This window comes from Heterocephalus glaber, unplaced genomic scaffold (assembly GCF_053883595.1).
Source record: "Heterocephalus glaber isolate CG9 unplaced genomic scaffold, H.glaber_assembly_v1.0 deba00001761, whole genome shotgun sequence".
Lineage (NCBI taxonomy): Eukaryota > Metazoa > Chordata > Mammalia > Rodentia > Bathyergidae > Heterocephalus > Heterocephalus glaber.
This window is the reverse complement of record NW_028258458.1, coordinates 4,292,666-4,320,406: the sequence shown is the minus strand read 5'-3', so window position 1 is coordinate 4,320,406 and position 27,741 is coordinate 4,292,666. Positions and strand designations below refer to the sequence as shown.

General features: G+C 39.3%; 1 protein-coding gene and 1 pseudogene across 1 annotated transcript in view; both read right to left on the bottom strand.

The window, feature by feature from the left end:
- Positions 1-1,074: 1,074 nt before the first annotated feature.
- Positions 1,075-7,467, bottom strand: LOC110347278 (N-chimaerin pseudogene; annotated as a pseudogene).
- A 393-nt stretch (positions 7,468-7,860) lies between these two features.
- LOC106008527 (uncharacterized) overlaps positions 7,861-27,741 on the bottom strand; it is a 31,903-nt gene continuing 12,022 nt past the window's right edge. The window contains exons 3-5 of the mRNA XM_087201907.1: positions 11,996-12,122; positions 11,370-11,427; positions 7,861-9,791 (exon numbers count right to left, since the gene is read on the bottom strand). Of these exons, the coding sequence (XP_087058033.1) occupies positions 8,024-9,791; positions 11,370-11,427; positions 11,996-12,122 (1,953 nt within the window). The 3' untranslated portion in view covers positions 7,861-8,023. The remainder of the gene's footprint in view (positions 9,792-11,369; positions 11,428-11,995; positions 12,123-27,741) is intronic.

Sequence of the window (27,741 nt, the reverse complement as noted above, 5' to 3'; positions counted from 1 at the left end):
CTAAATGCCCCAGCAGTGAGTTCGCCAACAGAGTACAGTTTCAGCTGTATGTTGATAAAAGGCGAGGCATGGCTTTGGGAGTGCTTAGACAAGATGGGGGAGCTGCTCAACAGACTGTAGAGTATTTGAGTCATAAATTAGATACTGCAGATTCAGTCATTTATTAAAAAGTAAGCCCTAAACAATATAGTCAGAACACTTTCATTTTCTCTCTCACTCTCTCTCAAGAGGCAAAAAGCAGCCATTCGGGTTCTTTGATTATTGGTCGAATTTTCTGCTTGGCAAATTTAATTCTTGGGTCAATCTTGGAGTCACCCTTCTGTCCTTTCTCCACTGCCTTGCCCTTGAAAAATAAGTTTTGAATAGTGTTTGGTTCAAGGCAATTCTCTCCTCTGTGGCTGCTGGATTTCAGGACCAAGTTTCCCCTTCCTGGGACCCCACCAGAGTGAAGCTGACCTTCACTTATTTCTAGGCCATATTCAAAAACTGGTCTAGACTTAATCCTAAAACCCTTAAAAAATAAGATGTAGATCAAAGTTTAGTCCAAGTTTACCTGCCTTTCAACTGCCTTCTCAGCCTTAGGCAGAGCTAGAGATTAATGCCTCTTACTTCCCTCGCCCCTCAGAAATGACTCTGACTGATTTTTATAACACAGATAAACTCATTGAAAGAACAAAACATTCCTAAGAAACTTTAAAATTACCTTTTAGCAGTCTGCCCCTCAAGAGGAAGCAGCAGTTTTGGCTATCAGCTGTGACTGTGCAGCAAGCATGGCTATCAAAACAATGAAAAACCTTGTGTAGACAGATATTCCAATCAGATAAACCAGCGGCCTGGGACCCATCTTTTTAAAATGTCTTTTCTTTCACAGGTGTGAAAGGTTTTTCTTCCTTTTGATTCTTATTATGAGATCACTGTTAATTGACCTACAAAAGTTCTGACTAGTCTTTTTTTAATTTCTAAAAGCCAAATTTAATAAATTAATGCATGCCAGATAAAAATACAAAATTACAACTGAAAACCAAATAATTTAACAGAAAATTCTCTGTGTTTTACATTTTATTGGTAGGATAACTTGTTAAAACAACCAATCTGAAAGCACATTTCGTTTTTGCTGGAAAGAAAGTCCTGTATTAGAGAACAGCTTGAGAGAAACTGGAAATTGTTTGTGAAAAGCCAGTGTATGACATTGTCTATGGCAATGCAACACGCAGGTGTCCAGTTTATCTGTGCACATGCACGTTTGTACAAGCAGCAGAAACCAAAGGCATGGACCCCAAAGCAAAGCCACAACAGGTTTACTCAGTGAAACATGCTGGGTTACAATCACAGACTACACAGGATGGAGGCGGAGCAGGTGCAGCTCTGCATTTGTTGCATGGGGTTTCCTCACCAGATAGGGAGTAATCATAAATAGCTTGAGTTTCTCCTAACATGATAAAGACCCTGGATCACTAGAACTGGAAAGCAGGTGTTCACAGTTTTACAAGGATAGCTGAGTGGTACTATAGAAATGACAGAACGTTGGGCCGGGGATGTAGCTCAGTGGTTTCACCGCCTGCTGCGCAAGCACAAGGACCCAAGTTCAATCCCTGGTACCAAAAAAAGAAAAAAAAAACAAGAAATGACAGAAAGTTCCTTCATTTTCATCTGGTTATTTGCCCAAAGCTCTAAGAAATAATTCAGTTAATGGAGTCAATTAAATTACTATAAAACATTCTTCTGTAAAACACTTCTTTTCCTTCAAATTAAAAATTTAAAATGTCTTCATTTTTAATAAGCAGCTCCACTATCAGTCTCTGCAGATTCAGTCAGTTTTCAATAGAGCCATTGCATCTTGTTCTGGGGATCTCATAAGGGTTGGGCCAAAGACCATTCCAAGGATCTCTGTATTCATAAGATTCTCCTTTTCAAGGAGAGTCACTCTTTAGATGTGCCATGAGATAATGGAGGGTTTCTCAGTGATCAGGCGGCAATAGTTTCTGCACTTTATAAAGGGTTTCCAATTTCTCATCAGGATCCATAATTTTGGCAGACTTGATGAACTTAGGGTAGGCATCATATGTAATGAGTGGAATTGGCAAATCCTGGAAGTGCAGTTTAAGTGCATCGGTGATAATGTTATCTTCATACATGTTCACAGAAATATCTGCTTTCTCATCATCTCTGTCAAAGACCATCATGACATCTTCAATTAGGTCACTAAATCCGGATATTTAGTACAGTCCTTCAGAATTAAGACCTCTAGACTAAGTTTCCTGGATGCACATGTCTACCACCATGGGCCACTTAGTGATGTGGGCTTTCACGAGCATCACGAGGTCAGAACTGTACACGTTCACATGCTTCAAGTCTGGCTTGCAGTCATCTGGGACCACCTTGGAACACTGCTTATGAATATGCAAAGTACAATCTGCAGATTTCACTCCCTAAGCAATGAGAGCCCACATGAAGTTGGTAGTTTTCACACCAGTGTGGCCCTTGGAATGTATGGACCTTAAAATTGTGAACCTTTTCATAGTTCGGAATTTGCTCATTTTCTTTCAGAGTTGCTCTTCTAACAAGTGATGTCAACCTTTTCTCTGATAACCCATCCTGGCCTGCAGCATCTTCATCATGTGTCTCTTTCAGGACTCCCATATGTTTTTTGTATGCTGGCTCTCTGTTTAAGGTTGTGTATCCTATGTGCTCATAAATTGGGTTTATTGTCATCTTGGCAATGTATTTTGCTGCCTTGGGTTCAATATAGAGAGTAATCAAGTCACCAATCACCAGACTGTGGATGGACTCAAGGCATTTCTCCCCAACAAAGTGCTTTCCGTCATAGTAGAGCCTGAAGTTTCTGGTTTGACTTCCAAATCTTAAAGTCAAAGTGTAGGTTTCTGGCTGCCGCCAACTCTCCCAAATGAGGTAACTCCCCTCAGCCACACTCAAGGGCTGGTCAGCTGCTTCTTGGGCAATCATGAAGTGAAACTGTCTTCCATAATACTTTGGTCTGTTTTCTACCTCACAAGTAGAGGTAATCCTCTGAGGATGAGGGGCTTCCTGTTGTAGCTGATACAAGTAGGATTTCCAAACAGAAAGTCTATATTCATCTGTATCTGAGATAGACATCACATTCATTTTTTCTTGTCTTGACCTTTGTGTCATCATCTCACACAACTTTATCATCTCATTGCTCCTTTGTTCTAAGTTGGTCATTAGAAATAAATATACTTTGATGCTCTAGAACCAAACAGTGTCAGGGCCATGGTTGTGGCAGCCATCGCCTGCTGGTCCATGCGCTTCTGCTGGGCAGGCCATGCTTACTGCATTGGCCAACACACTAGCGCCTCGAGGGAGTTGGTGCCCAAGGTGTGTGGTGGAGCCAGTCGCAGGCCAGGTTGTGTGGGGGGGTACTGTGAAGCAGGAGGCTGGGCTGCAGCGCCACAGTGGCAAGCAGAGGCTGTAGGGAATGCAGCAGCCTCTTGGAGCCTCCAGTGGGGCATGCTTACTCCACATCCATGGCTTCACAGATGTCATCTTCCTGACTAGTCTTATTTGTAGTTACAAACCTAAAAACTGTAAATGGTTATTATAATTTGACTTGGCCAAATACATATGAGTGCACTCTGGTTTATAAACAAATTGTTTTATGTGTATTTGTCCATCTGTCTTTTCAATTTGTTACAATACACACAGCTGTTTCGTTTGGGCTCAACAATTTTTTTCTTTTTACCTTTTTTTGATTTTTAAAAGATATCTGCCAGTAAAATAAGTTGGCATATAGATAGATAAATTATAGATAAATGTCATTTGAGTAAAAGACATGCTTCCACCTGGGGTGCCAGCTGATCAAAATAATGTCAAGACTGGATTTACAAAAACAGTACTTATTGCCTGTGTACAATAACTTTGGAATCTTTCATTGGTCAAAAATAGCATGTTAATTGTTATGATCTCATTCTCATAGGTCATCTAAAAGGTTTGTTGAGACAATTAAATGGGGACTCCTTGGTCTTAGGAAAACTGCTTAACAGTTTTCCAACAGGGGAGCAGCTGCCTGGAAATATTTTTTCAGCCTTTGTTCACAAAGGGGACCCCAATAGTTTCCATAACTTTATGGGAGACATACTCCAATAAACATTGATAAAGATATTATTGTAATATACTTACATTGTTCATCATCAAAAGGTTAAGTTTTCTTGTGGGGAAAAAGGAACCCTGCGCCACTGCTGGTGGGAGTGTAGACTGGTGCAACCACTGTGGAAATTAGTATGGAGATACCCCAAAGAATTATGAGTGGAAGTCCCATTTGACCCAGCCATTCCTCTGCTGGGTATCTTCCCCCCAAAATTAAAAGAATCATACCGCAGCAATATATGTGCACCCATGTTCATAGCAGCACAGTTTGTGATAGCTAAAACTTGGAAGCGGCCCAAATCCCCATCAAATGGAGACTGGATAAAGAAAATGTCATTTTTTAATAAAATGAAGTACTACTCAGCCATAAAGAATGACAAGTTAGAGACATTTATAGATAAATGGATGCACATTGCGGTGATACTCTTAAGAGAAATAAATAGGTCACACATGTGTAAATACCAAGTAGTTTCTCTGGTGTGAGAAACTGAAAGTGTAAATAAGGACTAAAAGGTATAATAGATAATGTGAAATAGGAAGAAAAGGGGCAATGGGGAAGGAGAAGTGGGAGGGATAGGGGAAAGAAAAGAAGGGAATGGAATTAATATGAGAAAATCAAAAAATGGAAACAGTCTTTGTAAATAGGGAGGGGTGGAGGGGTTGAAGGGAGGGCAGGGGAAGGGGGAAAAATAAGAAGACAGATTTGGTAAAGGGACAAATTTCTAAAGATGAATGACATTATATTGTATACCTAAAATGTACCAACAAAATTAGTTTTATTAAAAAAGGTTAAGTTTTCTGTGAAAAGCATAAGGTTTTATTAAAAGATGCTCTTGGGGGCTCGGGATTTAGTTCAGTAGTTCTGCTGCCTGCCTTGCAAGCGCAAGGACCCAAGTTTGATCCCCGGTACAAAAAAAAAACAACGATGCTCTTGATTCAAAACTAAATTAAGGGACAAAGGGTTTCATATAGCTGTGATACTCATTATTGTTAATTTTATGGTGTACTAAATGTATTCATGCATTCTGGGTGTACAGGTCTTCTAAGCTATAAACCAGGATTGCTTATGGTGATAAACTTTTTTCAGGCCTGGATATCTGTCTTTCTCTTGCACTCTAGCTATGTGTAATATGAGGTACCTTTCAAGCCAGCATGCGTTCACTTGTCAAATAACAGTTTCTTTTATATGATGGGTACATGTGGCACTGTGCCTAGAGAAGCATGCCACACACTAAAATTAGAGGCTAGACATGATAAACTTCTAAAGCACATTTATAGGCCAGTGTGTCCTCTTTAGATGACATTCTATTAAAGGATAACAAATTAGGTGAGAGTTTTCCTTGCGTCATTTAATATCTTTTAATCAGATGGAGATGTTTGACTAAAAAGGCTATTCCATAATAACATGGTCATTTAAATGTTACAAAGACAATGTCATCATGCTTGTTATGCTAAGATGCTGTGTGTGGCTCTTGATCGCACGTTTTCTCTCTAAAGCTATGTAACTCTTGTCTGTTAATATTATACAGGGATTTGACTACTAAAACAACTATGGTTGGAAAGAAAAACGCATACTCTGGCTGTACTTTATATTTCAGTGTTTGATATCTAGATAAAATTATAATAGTTAAGCTCTCTGCTCCTGCTGTAATGCTAATGTCCATGAACTTCTCCTCTGGGTTTTGAACAACTCAAATTTGGAGACCAGAACTAGAAAGGTAATTGGGCTAAGCGGACAGGCAATATTTTGGCCCTGGCCCTCCAGATCAACACAGGACACAAATTAACCTTTTCTACAGGATCCTACAATTTTGGTGAGTCACCTAACCTCCCCTGCAGGGAGATTGCTGGGCCCCAGAGGACATGATCAACAATATACAGTGTGCCAAAGGAGGGTCACCAAGAGGAAAAAGTCTTCCATGCTTCCAGAGAAAGGCACATGGTCAAGTAAGGCCATGACTTAACTGCCTTGGAGGAGACAACTGAACTTGATAGACAGCAAGAGGTTAATTTTAATTAACACTGGTCTCACTTTAACCTGATCTTAAACACCCAGTAGAAAAGGATAACTAAATGATATATAAAGTCAATACCATAGTTAAAAAGCTAGATATAAAAAGGGGCTTCAACTGCTGAGCCCTCCTGGAAGTTTCCAGCTAAACTGTTACCTGACCACTGTTACGGTTTATTAAGAAAAAAATCTACAGTAAAATGGACAAGAACTCAACATGAGTTTTAAAATTTCTTAGCTAAAACTGTCCTTCAAACCACCACCACCAAAAAAAAAAACAACTTGAGAGACTTATGACAAAATATCAGACATAAAAAAAAAAATCAGACATAGATAACCTCCCTCAGTAAAGGGGTATAGGAGCCAGTGGGTTACAATCACTATTCCAGTCCTTTAAGAAATTTCTAAACATGGCTTTTTCCTCAACATGTCTTTCCACTCTAGTGTTCATCCTTTAATTTCTTAATTTCTTTTTCACGCTAATTTCTTTAAAAATTTGTTTATTCTTGCTGAGAGGCTGCCAAACTCCAAGTGACCATGCAGATGAAACCAGCAACAAATGTGCCAGACTCCTTTTACCAGAATTCACCAGAGTGACATGGTAAAAAGTTCATAACAACTAACCTACAACGTGACTTCTGTCTGAAGCCCACTAGATTAGCTCTCTGGAGAGGGTCCCTGACTGTGGTCTTCCCTATATCGCGCCTTCTCAGTAGAAGCAGTTGGATGAAAACTAGGCAGTTAGGGATACTTCTTCAGAGGAGGGAATGTTACAGACCACCAAGTTAATTAGATATAGGCAGACAGGGCCAGGCCTTGAGGGAATCAATTCAGAAGACAACTGAGGCCCATTTACTTAAGGCCATGGTTACAAAAGAACTACTACACTCACATGACTGCCCTCAAGAGCAGTAACTGATATTCTAAAATAGGTATCAATCACCTGGACCAAAAAGGGGAAAATTAAGACTCAAACTAGAGCTTCTACTATCACGCATTACTAAATCCAGCAAAAGAGTTTATTAGCTATCTACAGAAATCTCATTTCATAGCGCATCACATCAACGGGCAAATCCAGAATCCTTTTTGTTGATCTACAATCCTAAAATATCTCCATTAAAACCCCAAATGTAGTAAAACTGAGGACAATGTACAAAACAGAAATCACATTAATGAATAAGTCACATAAGATGTACTCTAGAGACCTACTTTAAGAATGAGTTATAGACAGGGCCAATGATGTAGCTCAGGACTGCAGCACTTGCCTGGCAAGCGCAAGGCACTGAGTTCAATTCCCAATACCAAAAAAAAAAAAAGAGATACAGATGTACACACAATATTTATCTTTTAAGATACCTCCTTTGGTTGTATGTTTTCTGCAGAATTTTACACAAATAACTGACATCACATTTTCAATTTACTTGTATGAATCTGCACTACATGAGAAATGTTCCAAAGATTTTGATAATATGACTTATAATTGAGAACCTGGCACACTCACAAGGCTTTAATGCAATCTGCTTTATTACTTGTGTACTTCCCATATACAGATGGCTCATCACTATTCTGTGTTCATTTGCACTATGAATAAAACCAAAGTGACTAAAAGTATTCCCACATAATATATATATTAATAAGAATGACTAGCGGTGTTCCCACATCATACACACTGAAATGGGTTTCTCCACAATACAGTTTGTATTAAAAAAAAATCATGTATAGATGAAGACTTCTCACATTCTTTATTCATGCTTACTCTGAGTGTGAGTTTTTTCATGTTTTCTGAGGTTATGGGAAACACAAAATGCTTTCTCACATATTATACCTAGGGTTTCGCTCCAATGTGAATTCTTTTATATCTTCAAAAATCAATGTGACTGGTGAAAGCTTTCACTCATTGCTTACATGCACACGATTTCTACAGTGAATTTTTTTATGTTTATAAAATGAACTGTGATAAGGAAATGCTTTTCCACATTGCTTACATACATAGGGTTTCTCTCCAGTGTGACTCATTTTGTGTCTACCAAACGAACTGCTAGTAGGAAAGGCTTTCCCACACTGCTTACATACATAAGGCTTCTCTCCAGTGTGAATTCTTTCATGTGTTAGACAACCATTGTGAGTGGGAAAAGCTTTCCCACACTGCTTACATACATAAGGCTTCTCTCCAGTGTGACTTCTTTCATGTATTTGAAGCTGACTGTGAGAGATGAAAGCCTTCCCGCAATGCTTACAAACATAGGGTTTCTCTCCAGCGTGAGCTTTTTCATGGGTTTGACAGTAACTGTGAGTGGTAAAAGCTTTTCCACACTGCTTACATACATAAGGTTTCTCTCCAGCATGAGATTTTTCATGGATTTGACAAGAACTATGAGTGGTAAAGCCTTTCCCACACTGCTTACAAACATAAGGCTTCTCCCCAGTGTGAGATTTTTCATGGATTTGACAATAACTGTGAGTGGTAAATGCTTTTCCACAGTGCTTACATACATGGGGCTTCTCCCCAGTGTGAGATTTTTCATGTATTTGACAAGACCTGTGAGTGGTAAATGCTTTTCCACAGTGCTTACATACATAGGGCTTCTCCCCAGTGTGAGATTTTTCATGTATTTGACAAGACCTGCGAGTGATAAATTTTTTTTCACACTGCTTACATACATAGGGTTTCTCCCCAGTGTGAATTCTTTCATGGGTTTGACAGTAACTGTGAGTGGTGAAAGCCTTCCCACAGTGCTTACACACATAGGGTTTCTCTCTAGTGTGAATTCTTTTATGTTCTTTACAATTAAATTGTGTGATGAAATCTTTCCCACACTGCTTACATACATATGGTTTCTCTCCACTGTGAGTCCTTTCATGGTTTTTACAACTGCTTTGTGTCATGAATGCTTTCCCACACTGTTTACATACATAAGGTTTCTCTCCAGTGTGAGTTTTTTCATGGTTTTTACGATTGCTTTGTGTCATGAAAGCCTTCCCGCATTGCTTGCATACATAAGGTTTCTCTCCAGTGTGAGTTCTTTCATGTATTTGACAATGAATCTTTTTCCTGAAGGCTTTCCCACATTGCTTACATGTATACGGTTTCTCCCCAGTGTGAATTCTTTCATGGGTTTTATAATTGCTCTTGCTTGTGAAAGCTTTCCCACACTGCTTGCATATATAGGGTTTCTCCCCAGTGTGTGTTCTTTCATGCATTTTATAATGGGAGTTACTTCTGAAAGATTTGCCACACTGCTTACATACATAGGCTTTAACTTTTTCTTTAGATACATAGGGCTTCTCTCCAATGTGACTTCCTTCACTGCAATGAGAGTAGGATTTCCCACATTGCTTATATTCATGGGGTTTCTTTCCAGGACTTGTTGTTGCACGCTTCTGAAAGGAGCAGAAATCACTGCAGGTTTCCCCATGTTCATTGTAGGTAGACAGCTTCACTTCCAATACCTGATTCTCACATGATTTGAGTGCACTGTGAGCTCTGATGGGCACATCTGTTGATGCATGACCAATCAGGGAATTTCTACAGGCAAGGCTTTCCGCTGGCTGTGCACCAAGTGTTTTCATGTTTACATTAGGGTCCGGAGTCCAAAACAACATTTCTTTGTGTGGATTCCATAATTTATACTGGTAGCATTTCTCTACATCTTCACTTCTATAAAAGAAAAAACAACAAACACATTTAAAAAGAATAACATGACAATCACATTTAAGTGTCCCCTGGAAAGAAGCAGATCTGGTATGGTGCCCCTTAGAATGTCTGACCATGAATATAATACACACTCTGCAGGGTGGCTGGAAAGCAGCTCTCACTAAAACACTAGTATTCATCTGTGAGCTTCTAACTGATGTGTTTACGATAGATAACTTTAACTTTCATTTTGGAAAATTAGTATACATGTGAACTATATATTTGTTTGTGATCCTCTTTCCTCCATGACACTACTGCAGCTCCCTTCCACTGAACATCTTTACCCCATACAAAATGTCTGCTTTTCTTTTTTTAACCATCTCTCCTTTATTTTATTCCTTAATTCATATTTGGGGTTTCTCATAGAATCTATACCATGTGATATTGAAGTTTCAAAGCCTTAGTTATTTCACTTAATACTATGGGCTTGAAATCCATCTATTTTTTCGAAAATGACATCATTTCATTCTTGTAAATTGAATACAATTCCATTATATATACATACCTTAGCTTTTCAGTACTGGTGATTTCACCCAGTGTCTTAGCACCAAGCTACAACCACAGCCTTATTTTTTTTCTACTTTGAGAAGAACTCTCATTAGCTATTAACTTGCCAGGCTGAGCATGAGAGTGTGATCTTTCTGCTTCAGCTTCCCGGGGTGCGAGGATTCCAAATATGCACCATCATGCCCGGACTACCTCATGGTTCGAATTCACTCATCTGTGGATGGGAATTTAGCTTATTTCTTGACCTTAGGTATTGTGAGGTGTGCTGGTACAAATATGCATATGCACGTATCACTATAATGTGATTATTTAACTATTGGAAAGTTTACCTGGATTGGATGAAAACTGTTTTTGTTGTATGTGGTTTTTTTTTTCTCTTGGTACTAGGGATCGAACTTAGGAACCCATGCTTGTGACTCAGACATGGCTCCACTGAGTTAAATCCCTGGCCCTTGAAAGTTCTGTTTTTCATATTTTGTGGAATCTCTTATAGACATTTCCGTAGAGATTGCACTATATGACACTCCAACTAACAATATAGAAAATTGTCTTTTAATAATTTTGGAACAAGAATAGACTAAAAGCTTTAGAAAAATTGACTGAAAACAGCTCTTATCCCAACAGTGGGATTCATTTCAATTTTTCACAAGATTAGCAATTTAGCAGGCTGGGGATTTAGCTCAGTGGTTTTGCCGCCTGCTGCACAAGCGCAAGGACCCGAGTTCCATTCCCGGTACCAAAAAAAAAAAAAAAAGCAATTTAGCAAATACTGAATGTGTGTCCCACATTCAAATACAGACGCCATTTCTTAAATGAACTGCTCGATATAAACATGGGCTTTAGAAAAAACTCACGTGCACCCATAATTAGATGCTCTGCACTTGGGGCCTACCCTAACCATGTGAGTTCATATACACCTATAGCCAATGCCTAGATAATTTTGGACAACATTTTTATAATCTTGAGCATGAAACAAATTTCTACTCATTTCCTGACTCCTGAGGCCTATTAATCTTCTGTGAGAGTGCAAATTACCTTAGGTTTCTTCTCCAATATTTGCTCCTATTTTCAATTTGCTGGTGAGTCAAAGTTTCTGCGAGAGTGTAGAAACAAATATTATGAGGAGTTACTATATTATTAAATAAAAATTAATGGGTTTCAGTGAAAGTGGACACTTGAGTGGTGAACTTAATTCACTGGTGAGGGCTGGTTGTATCTCAAGATGGTCAACTGAAGGCTAAGGTCTTGTATACAGCCTTCAAAGTCTCTCTCCCATATACAGACAGATCGCATTGTCTTTAGAGGGAAACTGTCCTAGTTTCTCAATTTAAAACACAGGAAAGAATATTGTAATGTTCCTTCCAGAACTCTTTAAGGTTTAAATCTGTACCTGAGACCTTCTATAAGCACAAGAAGCAGTCATTTGGGTTGTAACTCTAGACTTTGGGCATAAGTTACAACTAAAATCCTGGTCATAACCCAAGTTGTTAGTATGTCAGGCTGGTCATAACTCGAGGGTCCACTGCAATTTTAGGGCATTATATAAAAATATCAGGAATATTCATCAAAATGCATTCATATTCTAATGAGTGAAACAATACCAATAAGCAAGAAGCAGTGCTCTCTAAGTAGACAAATTAGAAAACGGTTATCTTCCTTACCTATAGCAGACATGTTCTTCAGTGTCTCCAACATCACATCTCTGTAGAGCTTCTTTTGGGATGGGTCCAGCAAAGCCCACTCCTCCAAAGTGAAGTTCACAGCCACATCCTCAAAGGCCACTGCCTGCTAAATCATCACACATATATTTTCCACAATTAAGACTGAGCCTCACAGCACAGAACATTTCAATTCCACTCATAAACAGCTGAAATGATGTTGAGTTCTTCCAAAGTTCACTTCACATTTTGGCCATCAACACTTATTCTGCAGTATGCAAACCACACAAAGGAAATGTGATGATAGACTGAAGTCCTTGCTAACGCCACAGCAGAACGGGAGCAATAGTTTTCCTGCTGGTTGGATCCAGTCTTATCTGTACACTGTTTCTAAAGCATGGCCCACAGAGGGCGCTTGCCAAACCAACATCCAAAGAAAAAACCAGGGTAGATGATATGTAATGAATTGTTCTGCCATCACATAGAAAATAGCTCTTTTCTCAACCTGCTCCGTAGGAAATGGATCCTTTCTCTCTCTGATTTTATTTAGCCAGTGTATGGAAACTTGAACTTGGTTTCATAGGATAAACCTTAATTGGACACTAAGTAAAATTCATGAATGGTAAATTGAAATTCCATGTTAATGAAGCCATATTATCTAATTCAGAATGTCTAATGACAATGTATTTAAATTAATGAAAGTATAATACCTTGTGTCTCAATGACACCAAGTAGTCAACAAGCACAGGACTACAAAAAAATTCTAGGCTGTGTAAGAGAGAGCAATGGAGTGCATGGATATGATCAAAATAGACTGATGTACTGACACCAAATTTTGCAAAATTAACTAATAATGGAAAATTAAAGAAAAAATTTTGTCAGTCCTAAATCAAGTTTTTGATGTCAAATTATACATGTTCAGTGTAAAAATATTAAATAATGTTCAATTCCTAATAAGCAGGATGTTGACAGTTTGCCTAATACATAAGAAGGAAATTAAAAATTGGCTATTTGGGGCACTGTACTATTAGTAGAGTGAATGACACACAGATCACAGAAAATGAAGACAGTCTTCAATGGCTCATATGTAAATAGAACACTGATTCACGATGGAGCTGTTAGTGTACAAAGTGGCAGAAGTCACAGTATCTTTAATACAGGACACAGGAAGAAACAGGTATATATTTGTATTTTATTCCCTATATTCCATGAACAATAATTATGTTACATCTTCACATGAAAATATGAACTTGAATACTTTGAGAAAACACAGACAAATACATTTTGGAAGTGAAAAAGTGTTTCCTCAGTAGAAAATCCAGAAGTCATCAGAAATACAGGGACAAATCAAAGGCTATGTCAATTATGGGGTGTAAAGTAGACAAGAAATGTAAAAATTTTGCAGTGTATACAATAAAAATGGTTTGTATACAGAGTACAAAAATTGATGAACACATAGAAAAAAAAGCCAACCATACGAAACTCAAGAGAAAACACTACTATAAAACAGGATCCATGATCTTGGGTAAGGAAATACTTAAAAGAAATGAAACTGTGGAAAGACACAACTAGTAAGTAGATGTACGTAAGAATATTGTGTTAGTTACTTTTCTCTCATTACTGAGACAAAGTACCCAACAGCCAAAGTTGGAGGGGAAGGGGTTTATTTAGGGTTACAGTTTGTAGAGGTTTTAGTCCACAGTCGGACGGCTCCAAGACAGGGATGGCAAAGAGACACCACAGAGGAGAAACAGCATGGCGCCCACACAGCAGCAAAGGCAACAAGAGTGTTTAACAGCATCCTTCTGCCCCTTTTATCTTATTCAGACTACCAGGATCAGGGCGGTGCTAAACTAATCACTCACATGGAGTGGTTGAGTAATCACAGGCCCTTAACCCCAGCATCACCCATTCCAGATTCAACTACCTCTGAAAAAGAAAGTCCCACCTCATCTGCATGAGGCCTTGGGGGCACACGTAAACACAAACCAAAACACTCTACCCCTGGCCCCCAAAGACCCATGCACATCCCTTTATGCAAAAAAGCATTTAGCTAAGAGTTGCCAAAGGCCTAATGGTTTCAGCATTGCTGAAAAGTCCAAGTCCAAAATCTCCTCTGAGATTTAAGGTAAACTTAGCTGCAAGCCCTGTCGACATGAAAAGAAACACTTCCAACAGGAAATGGCACAAGATACACATTACCACTTCCAAAGGTACAAACAGGAGGACACAAAGGAAGGGGACCAAAGCAAGCCCCAAATCCGGCAGGCCAAACTTCAAATCCCACGGTTCCACGTCTAGCATCCAAGGCAATCTGTGAAAAGCTGTGGACTGCAAAGCGCTTGGAGTGCTCCGCACCTACAGCACTTTTGGTGGTTGTAGCTCCCACAGCTTCTCTCTGGGGCCGGCTTTGCTCCCTCTTTGCAGTTTTCCTCTGATGATCCCCACTCCTGGCTTCTCCAAACTGCTGGGGTCTCCACTGAACCTTTGGCTTCACACTCACAGTTACCCATAATGCTTGCACTTTGCATGCACCTAAAACTAGTGCCACATGAATCATGCCAAGGTCTGCTGTCAGCTGGAGCGGTAGTAGCCAGTCTTCCCTCTCTCTTGGCTGTAGGGGTCCAATGCCTATGAACCACATCCCAAGGAACAACATCCATAAGCTGCCATTTTGAAACAACTTCTCTAGGTTGCCACCATTCTGGAAGATGGTGCTGTGGGGCTTCTCAAAGCAAAATCTTTCACCTTTACAATTTTGAGGCTGCAAAAAGTAGAGTCCTGATGCTGCTTGTGATGCCCTCAGGCCTTCTTTTTTATTCTCCTATTCCTTCTCAGTAATCAAGATCTCCTCTGTTCTATCTTTACAGTCCACAGCTTTACTGGAGCTTCCTTTCTGGCCAATCTCAAAATGTTTTAAGTCATTCTGTTGTGCTCTTTGCTCTTCATTCTCAACACAGATCTGACTAAAAGCCTCCAACAGTAGCCATGGTACCACCTCAATATTTGACTGCCTTGAAATTTCTTCTGCAAGATTAATTAGTTCACTGGCCCTAACCTCAGTCTCAGCCAAAGTCTCTGGACATGAACAAAATGAAGACAAACTTTCTGCCAATCCATAACATACATCATCTGGAGTCCAACAGCCAATGCTGTCCTCCTTCCTAGCAGAAATTTCCCAAGCCTGGTCTTTATTGGCTTTCTGGTCTTCTGAGCTCTGACCAGAGCGTCCTGAACAGAACAGCTTAAGGTGCTCCAGATCTACTTCTTCAGCTGGTATCTCTGAATCTTCAGCAAAGTTTGAACACAAGCAAAATGCAGACAAATTTTCTGTCAAGCCATAACACACATCTGGAGTCCAGGAGCCGATGCAGTTCTTCTTCCCTGCAGAAACCTCCTGGGCCTGGTTTTTACCGGCCTTCTGAGCTCGGACCAGAGTCTCCAATACAGAAGTGCCTAAGGCCTTCCAGCACTACTACTGTAGCCAACATCTCTGAATCTTTCCTAACTGTTCCCCTTTCCACAAGCCAGTTCCAAAGGCTTTTGAGACACATGGCCAGATAAAGTCACAGTAATGACCCCACTCTGGGTACCAAATTTCTGTGTTAGTTACTTTTCTCTCATTGCTGAGACAAAATACCCAACACCCAAAGTTGGAGGGGAAGGGATTTAATTGGCTTACAGTTTGTAGAGGTTTTAGTCCACAGTACGATGGCTCCAAGACAAGGAAGGCAAACAGACACCACAGAGGAGAAACAATATGGTGCCCAAACAGCAGCAAAGGCAACAAGAGTGTTTAACAGCATCCTTCTGCCCCTTTTATCTTATTCAGACTACCAGGATCAGGGCGGTGCTAAACTAATCACTCACATGGAGTGGTTTAGTAATCACAGGCCCTTAACCCCAGCATCACACATTCCAGATTCAACTACCTCTGAAAAAGAAAGTCCCATCTCATCTGCATGAGGCCTTGGGGGACCTCCTCTAAACAAACCCTAACAAAGAGTAGATCAACTGCTGTACTCCACTGCCATTTCCTCTACTTTGGAGTACACTGAAAGCTACAGACCAGAGTCTTTCATCTAATTTTCAGAAAATGCATTGTGCTGTTGTTCCTAGAGACAGACATGATTTTCACATCAATGAAAACTAAACGAGATAACTTCAACCATGTGACCACTAGATGGCTAAGAAGCACTTTTCCCCCATCTCAGATATGGCTGTATGTGAAGCCTCGTGACAAAGAAACCACCCACAATGCTTTTGCAATTTCCAGAGAACTCACTTACTGAACATTCCAAGGATACAAAAGTAAAAGAATACTTCCTAGGGATAATAATAAATGGTAGATTTAGAAAAAAAGCAATAGATAGAGGACAGTGTGGTCATCTGTTGTAAAAACAAGGATGGGTCAAATAAGTTTTAACCTGAATACATAAACACCGCTTGAGGCCCAAGTATAAAACTTTCTGAGGGTTGGCAGGATGTTCATATTTTTTGTATTGTTAAACTTCACAAAATTTTTTGATGGTAACATTTATGATAAAATATTAAAACACTAACTACAATATAGAAAAATATTGTATATGTTTGCCTCTATTCTAACATGAAAAACAAGAGAGTACATACAGATTAAGCAGCACAAAACAAAGCTACAGAGCTATCAGTATGAGACCTCCAGACACATAGCAAGCAAGGGCCACAATAAAGCTGGTTATCAGGAAGAATACAGGTTAGTCAGGCATGGTGGTACATTCCTGTAATCTCATTATTTGGTAGGCAGAGGCCAGAGGATTTCTGTGAGTTTGAGGCCAGCCTGGGCTACACAGTGAGCTGAAGTCCAGCCTGAACTACTTAGTGTGACCCTGACTCAGAAGACCAAAGAAGGGGGCAGGGGGAGGAAGACCGTAGGTAAAAACACTTGAGAAGGGAAAGATAGATATCTGAGCTGCTTAACGCCTAGACATCTTACTTAGGATGTAAAATCCTATGCTAACCCAAGAGCAGTAGTTTTTATGTTCATGCTGATAAAGATACGTTACAAAAAAGTCAAGAGGACATGCAAAGCAGTGTCATTCACATAACTGAGGACTCACAAAGATCATGGCAGAACTCCCAATGATGCACCAATTATCTTTAAAGAATGAAGAAAGGAGCTTGACCTTAGAAATTATTGAGGTTACAGAGAGCTCACAGTTGAGTATTTATTCTCATCAATAGAGACTGGGTAGTGAAGGTATCTGTTAGATTCAAGGCTGTGAACCCTCGGCTCTTGATCACATTACTTTCAAGTGGAACACAAACGACCAGAGTGTGGAGGGTTAATATTGTCGCTAAAGTGTCAGGCATGGTGATGCATACTTGTAACCCTAGCACTCCTGAGGCTGAGATAGGAGAATGGAGAAATATTGCTGCAAATTTTAGGCCAGCCTGGGTACAGAGTGAATTCAAGGCCAGCCAGAATTATAGAGTGAGACCATGTCTTAAAAAAACAATATATACTCTATGATGAATGTGATCATAATGTACCTCTAAATTGAACCAATAAAATTGAAAAAATATATAATGTATGTATATATGTATATTATATATATATATGTATATTACATTTTTTTTCACTGAAAATGAAACAATGAACTCACAGGCTTTCACTTTGCAGTCCACTTAAAAGGACATGGAAAGGAATGTATCCTCTTTAACAACAAATACCAAATTAACTTAAAATCCTCTGGCCTTGAAGACTAGTGCAACATACTGTCTCCAAACTGAAAAACAAGGAGGAAGACTGACAAAAGGGTAAATTAAATTACTCTGAAGAAATTCAGGAGCAGAAGGATAGAAAAAGGACAGAAAATACTGTCCTCACAAACAAAGATGGCAGAACGTGGACATGTAATAGCTTTTGTGGAAATGACCTAAAATTTTCAATTTTTCCTCCAAAAGCACTGTCAAAGTCTCAAAGTGATAATCAGTGAAAAAGTACTTCATGCTTTTTAGTGGCATATGGGAGAAACAAAGCCATTTTGAAAATTCTGGTGCTTAAATTACTTCTGCAAAAAAAAGTATTTACACAAAGCCTAAAGCACTGGGGCATTTCTGCACCTAAAGACATAGCAGCGAGGGAAAGATACAATTTTAGCCAATCTACCTCCCTCAACACTGAAAAGAGAGGATATGATTCTGACTTTCACCTCATTAGACTAATCATATATTCACACAGGAGCAACAAATTTCAAGAACAAAACCTAAAGACTACAGAGGAAGGGGAAGTTATGGCTCAGAAATGGAAAAACAAATGAATTGAGGAAACAGTATCTGCAAAGGGTCAATGAATTATCTACAAAAAGGCAATCAGGCAACTGTGTGCATGAGGGAAAAAGGGGTAGAGGCAACAAAGAGAACCAAGGGACAACAGGAGAAGGCTGTTTGCATCAAATAATTACGAGAAAGGTTTAACATTATCAGGAGCTATTCAGAAGTTATTCAAGGACAGAGAACACTTGAAATGAATTTATTAGTATAGATTCTATCTGTATTAACCAAGAAATTATGTTCCAGTTGTAACATCAAAAAATCTACTTAGTTCGTAAAGGTACTGTCATGTAAAATGAGTGGTAGAAATTTTACAGGGGCTGGAAAATACTTGTGAATATGCTAATGTACAGGAATGGGTCTGAAACAACAATTTTATTTCAAAGTGGCTTTTTTTTCTTTTTTTGGTACTGGGGATATCGCAGGACCTTGCAGCTTGTGAGGCAGGCGGAGGAACCACTGAGCTAAATCCCCAGCCTTCAAAGTGGGTTTTGAGACGTTGTAAACAGATATTTCTAACATGGAAAATTAGAAAAATACTTAGGACAAGTCCTACAGTTTATCTCAACAGATAATTGAATCACCTGTCAATTAAAATAAGCATGGAGAGGGCCGGGAATTTAGCTCAGTGGTTCCACCGCCTGCCCTGCAAGTGCAAGGTCCCGAGTTGGATCCCCAGTACAAAAAAAAAAATGGAGAGAAAAAATAAAAAGATTAAATAAAGTAACCAAAAGTAAACCAAATAGAAATCAGTAAGAAATAAGCATACTTTATGTGATATTTGCATGAACAATTTAGAGAATGTGAAAGTAAATCAGAAAACAAGATCAAGCCTATATTAAGTCAGTAAAATTCCATTTTGCACAAAGAGAACTGATGATGACATGCACAGTGCAAATATTTCGAAATTCATATGGGCAAGGTTCCAGGCCTGCCTGTGTGTCCACCTGGTAATCCTGGCCAGCTTAAGTCTCCATCAGCAAGACACGTCTTTTTTTTCTTTCATACCAGGGATTGAACTTGGGTCCTTGCACTTGCGCAGCAGGCAGCAAAACCACTGAGCTAAATCTCCAGCCCAGCAAGACACTTCTTAAACACACTGTGAAATAGTTCAGAATGTTTTAATTTACTATGGAAAATGAACACAGCATTCAATTTGAAGTGTTTTCACTACAAAAAACTTTGTGAAATAAAATGTCTGATCAGTTTTAACATCTGACAATATATGAATTCTTCAATGTAACACACCTTACGCTATTAATGTATTCAATTTCCATTTAATGAAAAAGTACACAAATATTTAAAAAGTATGGCACACATGACAAATCTAAAAGCATAGAATAAATAAAAAGTTCAAAGAAAGCATACACTAGCATTGATTCAACAAAACCTGCTAGAGTTAAATTAATCTGACACTGTTCAATCTGTACCTAATGAAAATAAAGATTACAGTGATCACATCATGATGTAGGTAGTTCTCCAACAAAAGTTAACAATTCTTCCTATGCTTTCACTAAAAAGAGCTTCAAATGACATGAGGCAAAACCATGAAACTGAAGGGATAATCACATACCCACAATTATGTTTGAAGATTTCAAAACACCTGCATGAGAAACTGAGATTTCAAAAAATCTATAATTGCCATTAAAGTGAACAATATCACCCTCCAAGTGGACTCTTTGGACATTTGTTTTCTTTTTATTTTTCCCTTTGGACATTTCAAAATACTTCACCCAGTAACTGCAGAGTACACACTCTTCTCAAAATCAAAGAACTACTCAGCAACACAGACCACGTTCAGAACAACAAGACCTTAATTCTAAACAGAAATCATGCAAAGTAAGCTCTCACAACACGGTGGAATGAAACTAGAAACCAACAGCAGAAACAGACTCTATGCTATGCACCCCCGTCCATGCAAGTTTCCACCAGTGTCCACTGCCTCTTGCCCACCCTCTGCTATCTGGTATCTCAGTCTGGCACTCTGCAGCAGTCCGGGATCAACCGGAGTCCCCACTAAGTGTCTCAGGTCTGCACAAGTCTCTGCCTGGTTCCTCAAGTTGGCCCCATGCCCTTCACAGCCTCCATGTGTCACCCCACACGGGTTGCAGGCACACCTGAGTCTCCACCGAGCCCCTCTGGCTCAACAGATCTTCCATCCAAAATATCAAGCTAGTCCCCCAGCAACCAGAAGCTCTGTGTGACACTCAGTACTGGTTCCAGGCCTGCCTGTGTGTCCACCTGGCAATCCCGGCCAGGTTAAGTCTCCATCAGCAATCAGTGCTCTACCTGGGCATAATGGTGTCTCCATGTGGCACCCTGTATCAGTCCTGGGCCCACCTCAGTCTTCACACAATACACTGGAAGGACCCGAAGATCTCCCTGGCACTTTGAGCTGGTCTTGCAACTGCTGGAGTCTCTCTCTGCCATGCACTAATGGCCCTGGGCCCACCTGAGTCTCTCCCTGGTGCCCCAAGCCTGTTTCAGTCCCCACCCAGTCTCCACTGCCCTATTCTCTCCCTTGGCCTTCTGGAGTTTCTGTCTTGCAATCCACAGCAGTCCTGATTCCACGTGAGTCTCTACTGAGTGCCCCTGATCCACCATAGCTTCCATCTGGTGTCTTGAGCTGGTCCCATGTGCAGCAGAATCGCCATCTCTCACACAGTGCTTGCCCCACAGCATCCTGAATCTCTGGCTGGTGCCCTGGCCCACCTGAGCCTCCTAGCGCCCAGCAGCACACACACTACCCAGGCCACTGGAGTCTCTTGCCTGATACTTCAGAGTGGCCAAAGTCTTCCTTCAGTGCCACACACCCTCTCTGAGCCCACCTGAGTCTCCACCTGATGCCCCTCACTAGGTCCATCATCACCTGATTCTCCACCACAAAACCCCTGCCTGCCTGAGCTCAGCCTGGCGTCGAAACCTAGCAAGTCTGCTACAACTCCTTGAAGAAGGAGTCTCTGAGGCAAAACTGGGCTCAGACCCTGACTCCGCCTGCTGGCAGAGAAGAAACTGAAGAGGGGAAATTCCTGAGGCTGCGTGGAAACAGACTGCAACTCAGGCAAGAAGGGAACCGGGTGGGCACCCAGGCTGTGTGGTCAGCCGGCATGGAAACCGCACGTATGAGCTCCACTTGGGGCATTTGAACTGGGTCTCCACTGGCTCTTTGGGTTTACTTTGTTTCCTCTTTTTCCACTTTTCCACTGAATTAGTAGTCCCCCCCCCCCCGCATTTGTGGCACCATTATTGGTTATTTTTTACTGGTTTCTCCCACTTTTAAAATCCCTATCATCTTTTTTTTTTTGGTACTAGGGATCCACCTTGGGACCCTGCACTTGCAAAGCAGGCGGCGGAACCACTGAGCTAGATCCCCGGCCCTCGAGTTATATTTCTTATACTCTGCTGCTTCTCCATCACACCCCTCTTCTCTCATATTAATCTTCTGGCTGCTATAGTCTGTATTTGTTCTGCCTTAGTATATCTAGGTTCCCTAGCTTCTTTTCCAACACACATCTGCAGGTTCTCTCAACTTGGCAGCTATCCTCAATCCCAAATTACATCCTGACTTTTTAATACCATCTCTCCACCCACTATTATCTTTTTTCTACTCTCACAAATAACCATGCATCAAAAATACAAAACCTATAACTGAACCTGATGCTCTCTCCAAAGTTTTACTAAATATAATTTCTCCTATCTACCTATCCCTCTGACTCCCATTCTAATTCACCCACCCCTCCATCTCTTCTTTTTCCTCTATGTCTTAGGTACTAATAACACTAGAGTATAGGGTGTAAAGGGTATAGATAAAGGGTGTAAATGCATGGCATGACACACACTGTATAAGCAATGTATGGTCAGATTTGTGCATGTTGCTATACTCAGTAGTAACTCCTTCTGACAACACAGTATCAGGGATCAAACCTTTTAAATCAAATACCTGAAGAAGTGAAAATTATCTCTGCAGAAATAGAGCAGGAAACATATCATCCAAAGAAAGAAGCCAAACAAAAAGATTCTCATATCAACTACAATCTCTCATCACTATGGTAACCTCAATCCATAGCTCCAAAGGAGAAGAAAAATTATATACACAAATATACTCACAGGAACATGAGAAAAGAAGGCAACAAAAGCCACCCAAGGTCCCCCAGCACTCCCACCACTGATCTAGGGGAATCAATGGAGAAAAAAGTAAATATAAGGTGGCAGAGTTCTGTGAAAAGTTTTTTAAAAAGATGAAGGGGGCCGGGGATTTAGCTTAGTGGCACTGTGCCTGCCTTGCAGGTGCAAGGTCCTGAGTTTGATCTCTGGTACAAAAAAAAAAAAGATGAAGGAATTGGACAAGTTCAGAAACAAAATAGCCCAAGAGTTTATCCAAGTTGTAGCTGTAGCTTGTGATTATGTCGAAGGAAGTTTAGTGAGTTGTCCTAGGAAAACTCTGCAGAGGACCAGCAAACATTATTAGTAGCAACAGGAAAATTAGAATTTTTAGGATCATAGCAATGCTATGTTTGCCCAGGTTAAAAGGATTGAATCAATTTAATGAAAATCAAGAACATATATTGTCATGTCTTTAAGGGTGAGGAAACTAACATGTACGTGTTGAATGGACAACATCTGCTGAAGCTTTTGCAGATCTAGGCTGAGACCGGTATGATAAAAGATATCTATCAAACGTGTAGCAACCTTTTTTTAGTCTCATTATGACTCACTGTACAAAAGAGCAGTGATGTAAACATGAGGGTATTTAGCATGGCACTGTAATCTTTGATGGTACTGTGGGGCTTTGACTTGATTATCAATCTCTAACACTGTAGCTTTTAAGGCATTAACCTGTGTTTTTAACTAAACATCAACATCTTTTGGGGTTTCAAGGGCATAAGAGGTATTTTTTGTTAAATGATTGACAAACTGTATATTGTGTGTTAAGGCCATGAATGTAACCACAGTGGTGCCAAGCAGAGTAACTACATACGTAAGTCCTAGGACAGTAAGTCTTATCATCCGATGGGGGCAAGTAAACTGTGTGTATCTCTTTTAGAATCTGTATTTTATGGTCATGGTATGAAGGGCCAGAAATGTTAGTGGGCATCACGGCAAAAGACAGCCTATTTAATATTAGCACATCTTTGTCTTTATTACTGTTAGTAAGCCAGGCAATGAGATAATTTTTGTCACTGACAATAAAAGAATCTTTTTTAGGAGTAACAGTAACTTGTCTAATTAGGAGCATGTAAGGGTTTTGCACACAAGCGTGTGTCCAGATTTTATTGGCCCCTCCGTGACTCCTGTCCTTTAAGCTATGACTAGAGAGAGTGATCACTTGGACACTGGCAGCCAATCACCAAAGATCTCTTTGCAAGTACTTAGATGACATGTGTAGTGCTGGTGCCAGAAGGTGGCCCGTAACATTGTACTTTGTATGAGATCAATCCTGGAAAATTCTATTTAGTATAAGCATTTCATTTACTTCATGGGTGCCACAGTCCTCCCGAGGAGCACACTTTGGGAGAGGAACATGAGTGACATTATGGCAAGAGGAGAGGGGGCATGAAAGGTTGTGAGGATTATCTGTTGAGGTAAGACTGAACCTATTAATTAGCTCCAACTCATCTCAATCAGTGCCTGATGCATTATAGCCCATGACTGTCTTTTCAATTACCCGAAGTGAGAGACAGAGGGAAGAGGGGCTGCAACAGAGAGGGAGGCCTGCTGCTCTCCCGGTGTAGGTGGTAGATGTAGGAGATAAGTGAGCATCACAATGACCCCCCAGGACATCGGACTGATTGGAAAAATATAGGTGTAGAAATGAGTTTTGTAAGGAAAGGGATGAGCCAAAGGCAGGTCTGAGTTTGTCTTTTGTAGGAACACAAGCATACTCTGGCTCCTATGTTATTAACTGCATTGAGCCACAAAACCTATTAGTTAAGACATCTTTAGACAACATTTGTGTCTAAGACATACATGTCTGGGGAATTATCTTAGTATCAATGGAGTACTGATGGAAGATATTTAATTTCCATGAATGGATTCAAAATTTTTACATGACGGCAACTAGAGAAGGTGACAAAATCTAATTGAGCTTGTAGAGGTAGCTGTACTCCCCCTTTCCAGCTTATGTGTGTGTTTTTAGGGAAAAGTGAGCATATCTAACAATGGCTTTTTTATGGGTAATAAAGAACTATAAAGTGATTAACTGGCCTAGCTGTCTATAAAGCTCCTTTTGAAAGGGCTCTCCCCAACCATGGTTATGGGAGAAGGGGCACAGGTGTCATCTGCTTTGAGCTGAGAAGGGTCGATGTAGGGAAGACCACGGTTAGGGGTCCCTTCTAGGGAGCTAACTTAACAGGCCTTAAATAAAAATCATATGGCAATCTAGCAGCTAAAACTCTCTTTACAGGGTCAATCTGGATTTTGGTAGAGAAAAATGTCTAGCACATTTGTTGTTGATATTATCTGTATGATCACTTTGAGTTTGGCAGCCTATAAGCAAGAATAAACAAAATTTTTTAAAGAAACTAGAGCATGTGTAGGCAAAGTATAAGCACTAAAATAAAAAGGTGATTTTTGGGAGCCCTGTTTAGAAACTGTTTCTATGAGACTAACACAATAAATGTAACTTGTTGACCCATACATCTTTTATTAATGGAATTTATCTGTAAGTCTGTTATTTTGTCATAATTTTAATTGTAGTTATAAAAGGACTAGAAACTTAATAATTTTAAAAAACAATTTGAGCCAAAATATTTTAAAGACTGTTGTTGAGTTTTTATAAATTTTATCATTTTATCAAATTTATAAATTTTATAATGACACCTAACAGTGGTCAGAGGGGGTCAGCAATTGGAGCCTCTTTTTAAGTAGCTATATAACTGTTTTTGATTTTATATATCTGTAGTTGTATTTTTTTATTGGGTGTTTAAGACTGTTTTAGTGAGACTTATATTAAATAAAATTAACCTCTTGTTATCTATCAAGGTCAATTAGGTCTCCCCAGGCAATATCTTGGAACCACGCATGGAGCCTCTGAGCTCCTGTCGGTGTCAGGCATCTGGATATGTTACGGCCTTGTCTGACCATGTTGCTTTCTGTGAAAGCATGGGAGGTTTCTTTTCAGGTGACACGTTTTTTGGTGAACCGCAGATGTAGCTTTGGTGTCTAACAATCTCCCTGCTCAGGAGGTCGAGTGACTTACCAAAAATACAGAAGAGGATTTTTTATGTCTTGGATCTTTGTTGACCTTGGAGGGCCAGAGTCAAAATACTGGTTGTCTTTTTAGCCCAGTTACCTTTTTAGTGCTGGTCTCTGGACTTAATGGTTGAACACCCAGAAGAGAAGATCAATAACATTAGCATAGCAATAGGAATAATGAACTTAACTATTATAATTTTTGCTGAATAGCAAGCATTTTGGAATTTAAAATATAGTTAGAGAACTGTTACTTTTATCAATCATGGTTGTTTTAGTAGTTGAATTCCTATAGAATATTAACAGGAAAAAAGCTCTTTAAATCAGGAGCCACACATAATATTTTAACATGACAATCATGATGACACTATCTTTGTAACACACTAGATATGTATCTTAGTATAAAATAGCCATTGATAAATGTACTCACTCCCCCACAAAAACACACAAAAAACTTTTGTCTAAATTGTTTCTTTTGATAGGTTGTTATTTAAAGAAAATATATTGGCTTATAAATGTATCTGTTATCATAAGTAGCTGGAGCATAAGAGAAGGTTAAATACCTAAATCAAAAGGTTATTACCATATACAATATGTCAGAAAACATGTATAGTTAGAAGACATGAATCTATTTTGTATATCAGAAAAGTAGCCATAATAATTATTGTAATTATATCAAACTATGTCTTATAATATAGCTTGGTATCAAAGGCATCTTTTTAAACAACACCTTGTTTTTTTGCCAAAAATTTTTGTGTTTTGAAGATAACCAATATAAACATTTTATAATATATTTAAGCAAGGTTAATTGGGGGTGTGTCTTTTTATAAGGCTATGAAAATTATTGGGGCTCCCATTAGTGAACAAAGACCAGAAATAACTGTTTTTTTGAGCAGCTGTCTTTTAATTTATCAGTGGGAGCCCCTTTTAGCTATTCTTTTAAACCCAACAGTTTGTCGACAATTTTTTTTATTTAACCTGGCTGATATATATAATTGCAGATCATCCCTGCAATAAAGGCTTGTTGTGGCCTGGTCTGGTCTGGTCTTGGTTTTCGGCTTTTTTACCTGACAACAATTAACAAATTATTTGTAAGCAATAATAATTATATACCTTTTTGAGTTATAGGATGTAGACAGCAATATGTATAACAATCAAAATTAATCTTTGACATTATTTTGATCAGCTAGCATGTCTTTAATAATATAAACGATATCTTTTAAGGAAAAAATTTTGAAGGGCAAGAAAGGAAAAAAGGTTGCCAGGCTCAAACAATTTGGATAAATAGAAACAAACAATTGGACAAACACAAACAAACATATAAGACAATTTAAGAAACTAGTGTACTCAAATGTATTTGGCCAATTTGAATTATAACATCTCTTTTAATTAAGACTAGTCAAAACTTTTGTAGGTCAATTAACAGAGATCTCTTGTAATTAGAATTAGAGGGAATAAAAGCATTTTATATCTGTAAATGTAATCTTTTTATTTTTTTTGGTACCGGGGATCAAACTCGGGTCCTCGCGCTTGCGCAGCAGGCGGCGAAACCACTGAGCTAAATCCCCGGCCCTTCTGTAAATGTAATCTTTTATAACAAGGTAGTGTTAGGTATTTCAGAGACCCCCACAAAGCAAGCTCCTGATAATTAATGCAGATTTCTCTACACAGACCTTTAGCACCAGAAGGGTTGGAGTGAAATATTCAGGACCTGACAGCAAATAGCTTCCAACCTAGATAAACATACACAGCAAAACTATCATTCAGGAGAAATAAGGACATTTCATGAAACAGAACCACTCAAGTAAATTATAATTATTAAACCAGCACTCCAGAAAATACATTAGATTATCCTAGACAGAAATGATGGAACCAATAAAGCTAGAAATCCAGATGGAATGAAATCATGGAGCAAGTTCAATGGATAAATAACAATAACAGATTACAGGAAGGGGCCAGGGATGTAGTTCAGTGGCACAGCACCTAACCCTAACCCTAAGTGCAAGGTCCTGAGTTCCACCACCTGTACAAAAAAAAAAAGTCACCAAGAGAGAAAGAATGCAATGATAGTAACTAATCAACACCTCCCACTAATAACTCTCAATCTTAATGGACTCAATTCTCACATTACAAGACGCAGATTGGCAGGCTGAATGCAAAAACAAAATACAACAGTATGATGCATTCAAGAATCTCATCTAATTCAAAAAGGTTATCGTAGCCTAAAATTCAAAGGATGGAAAACA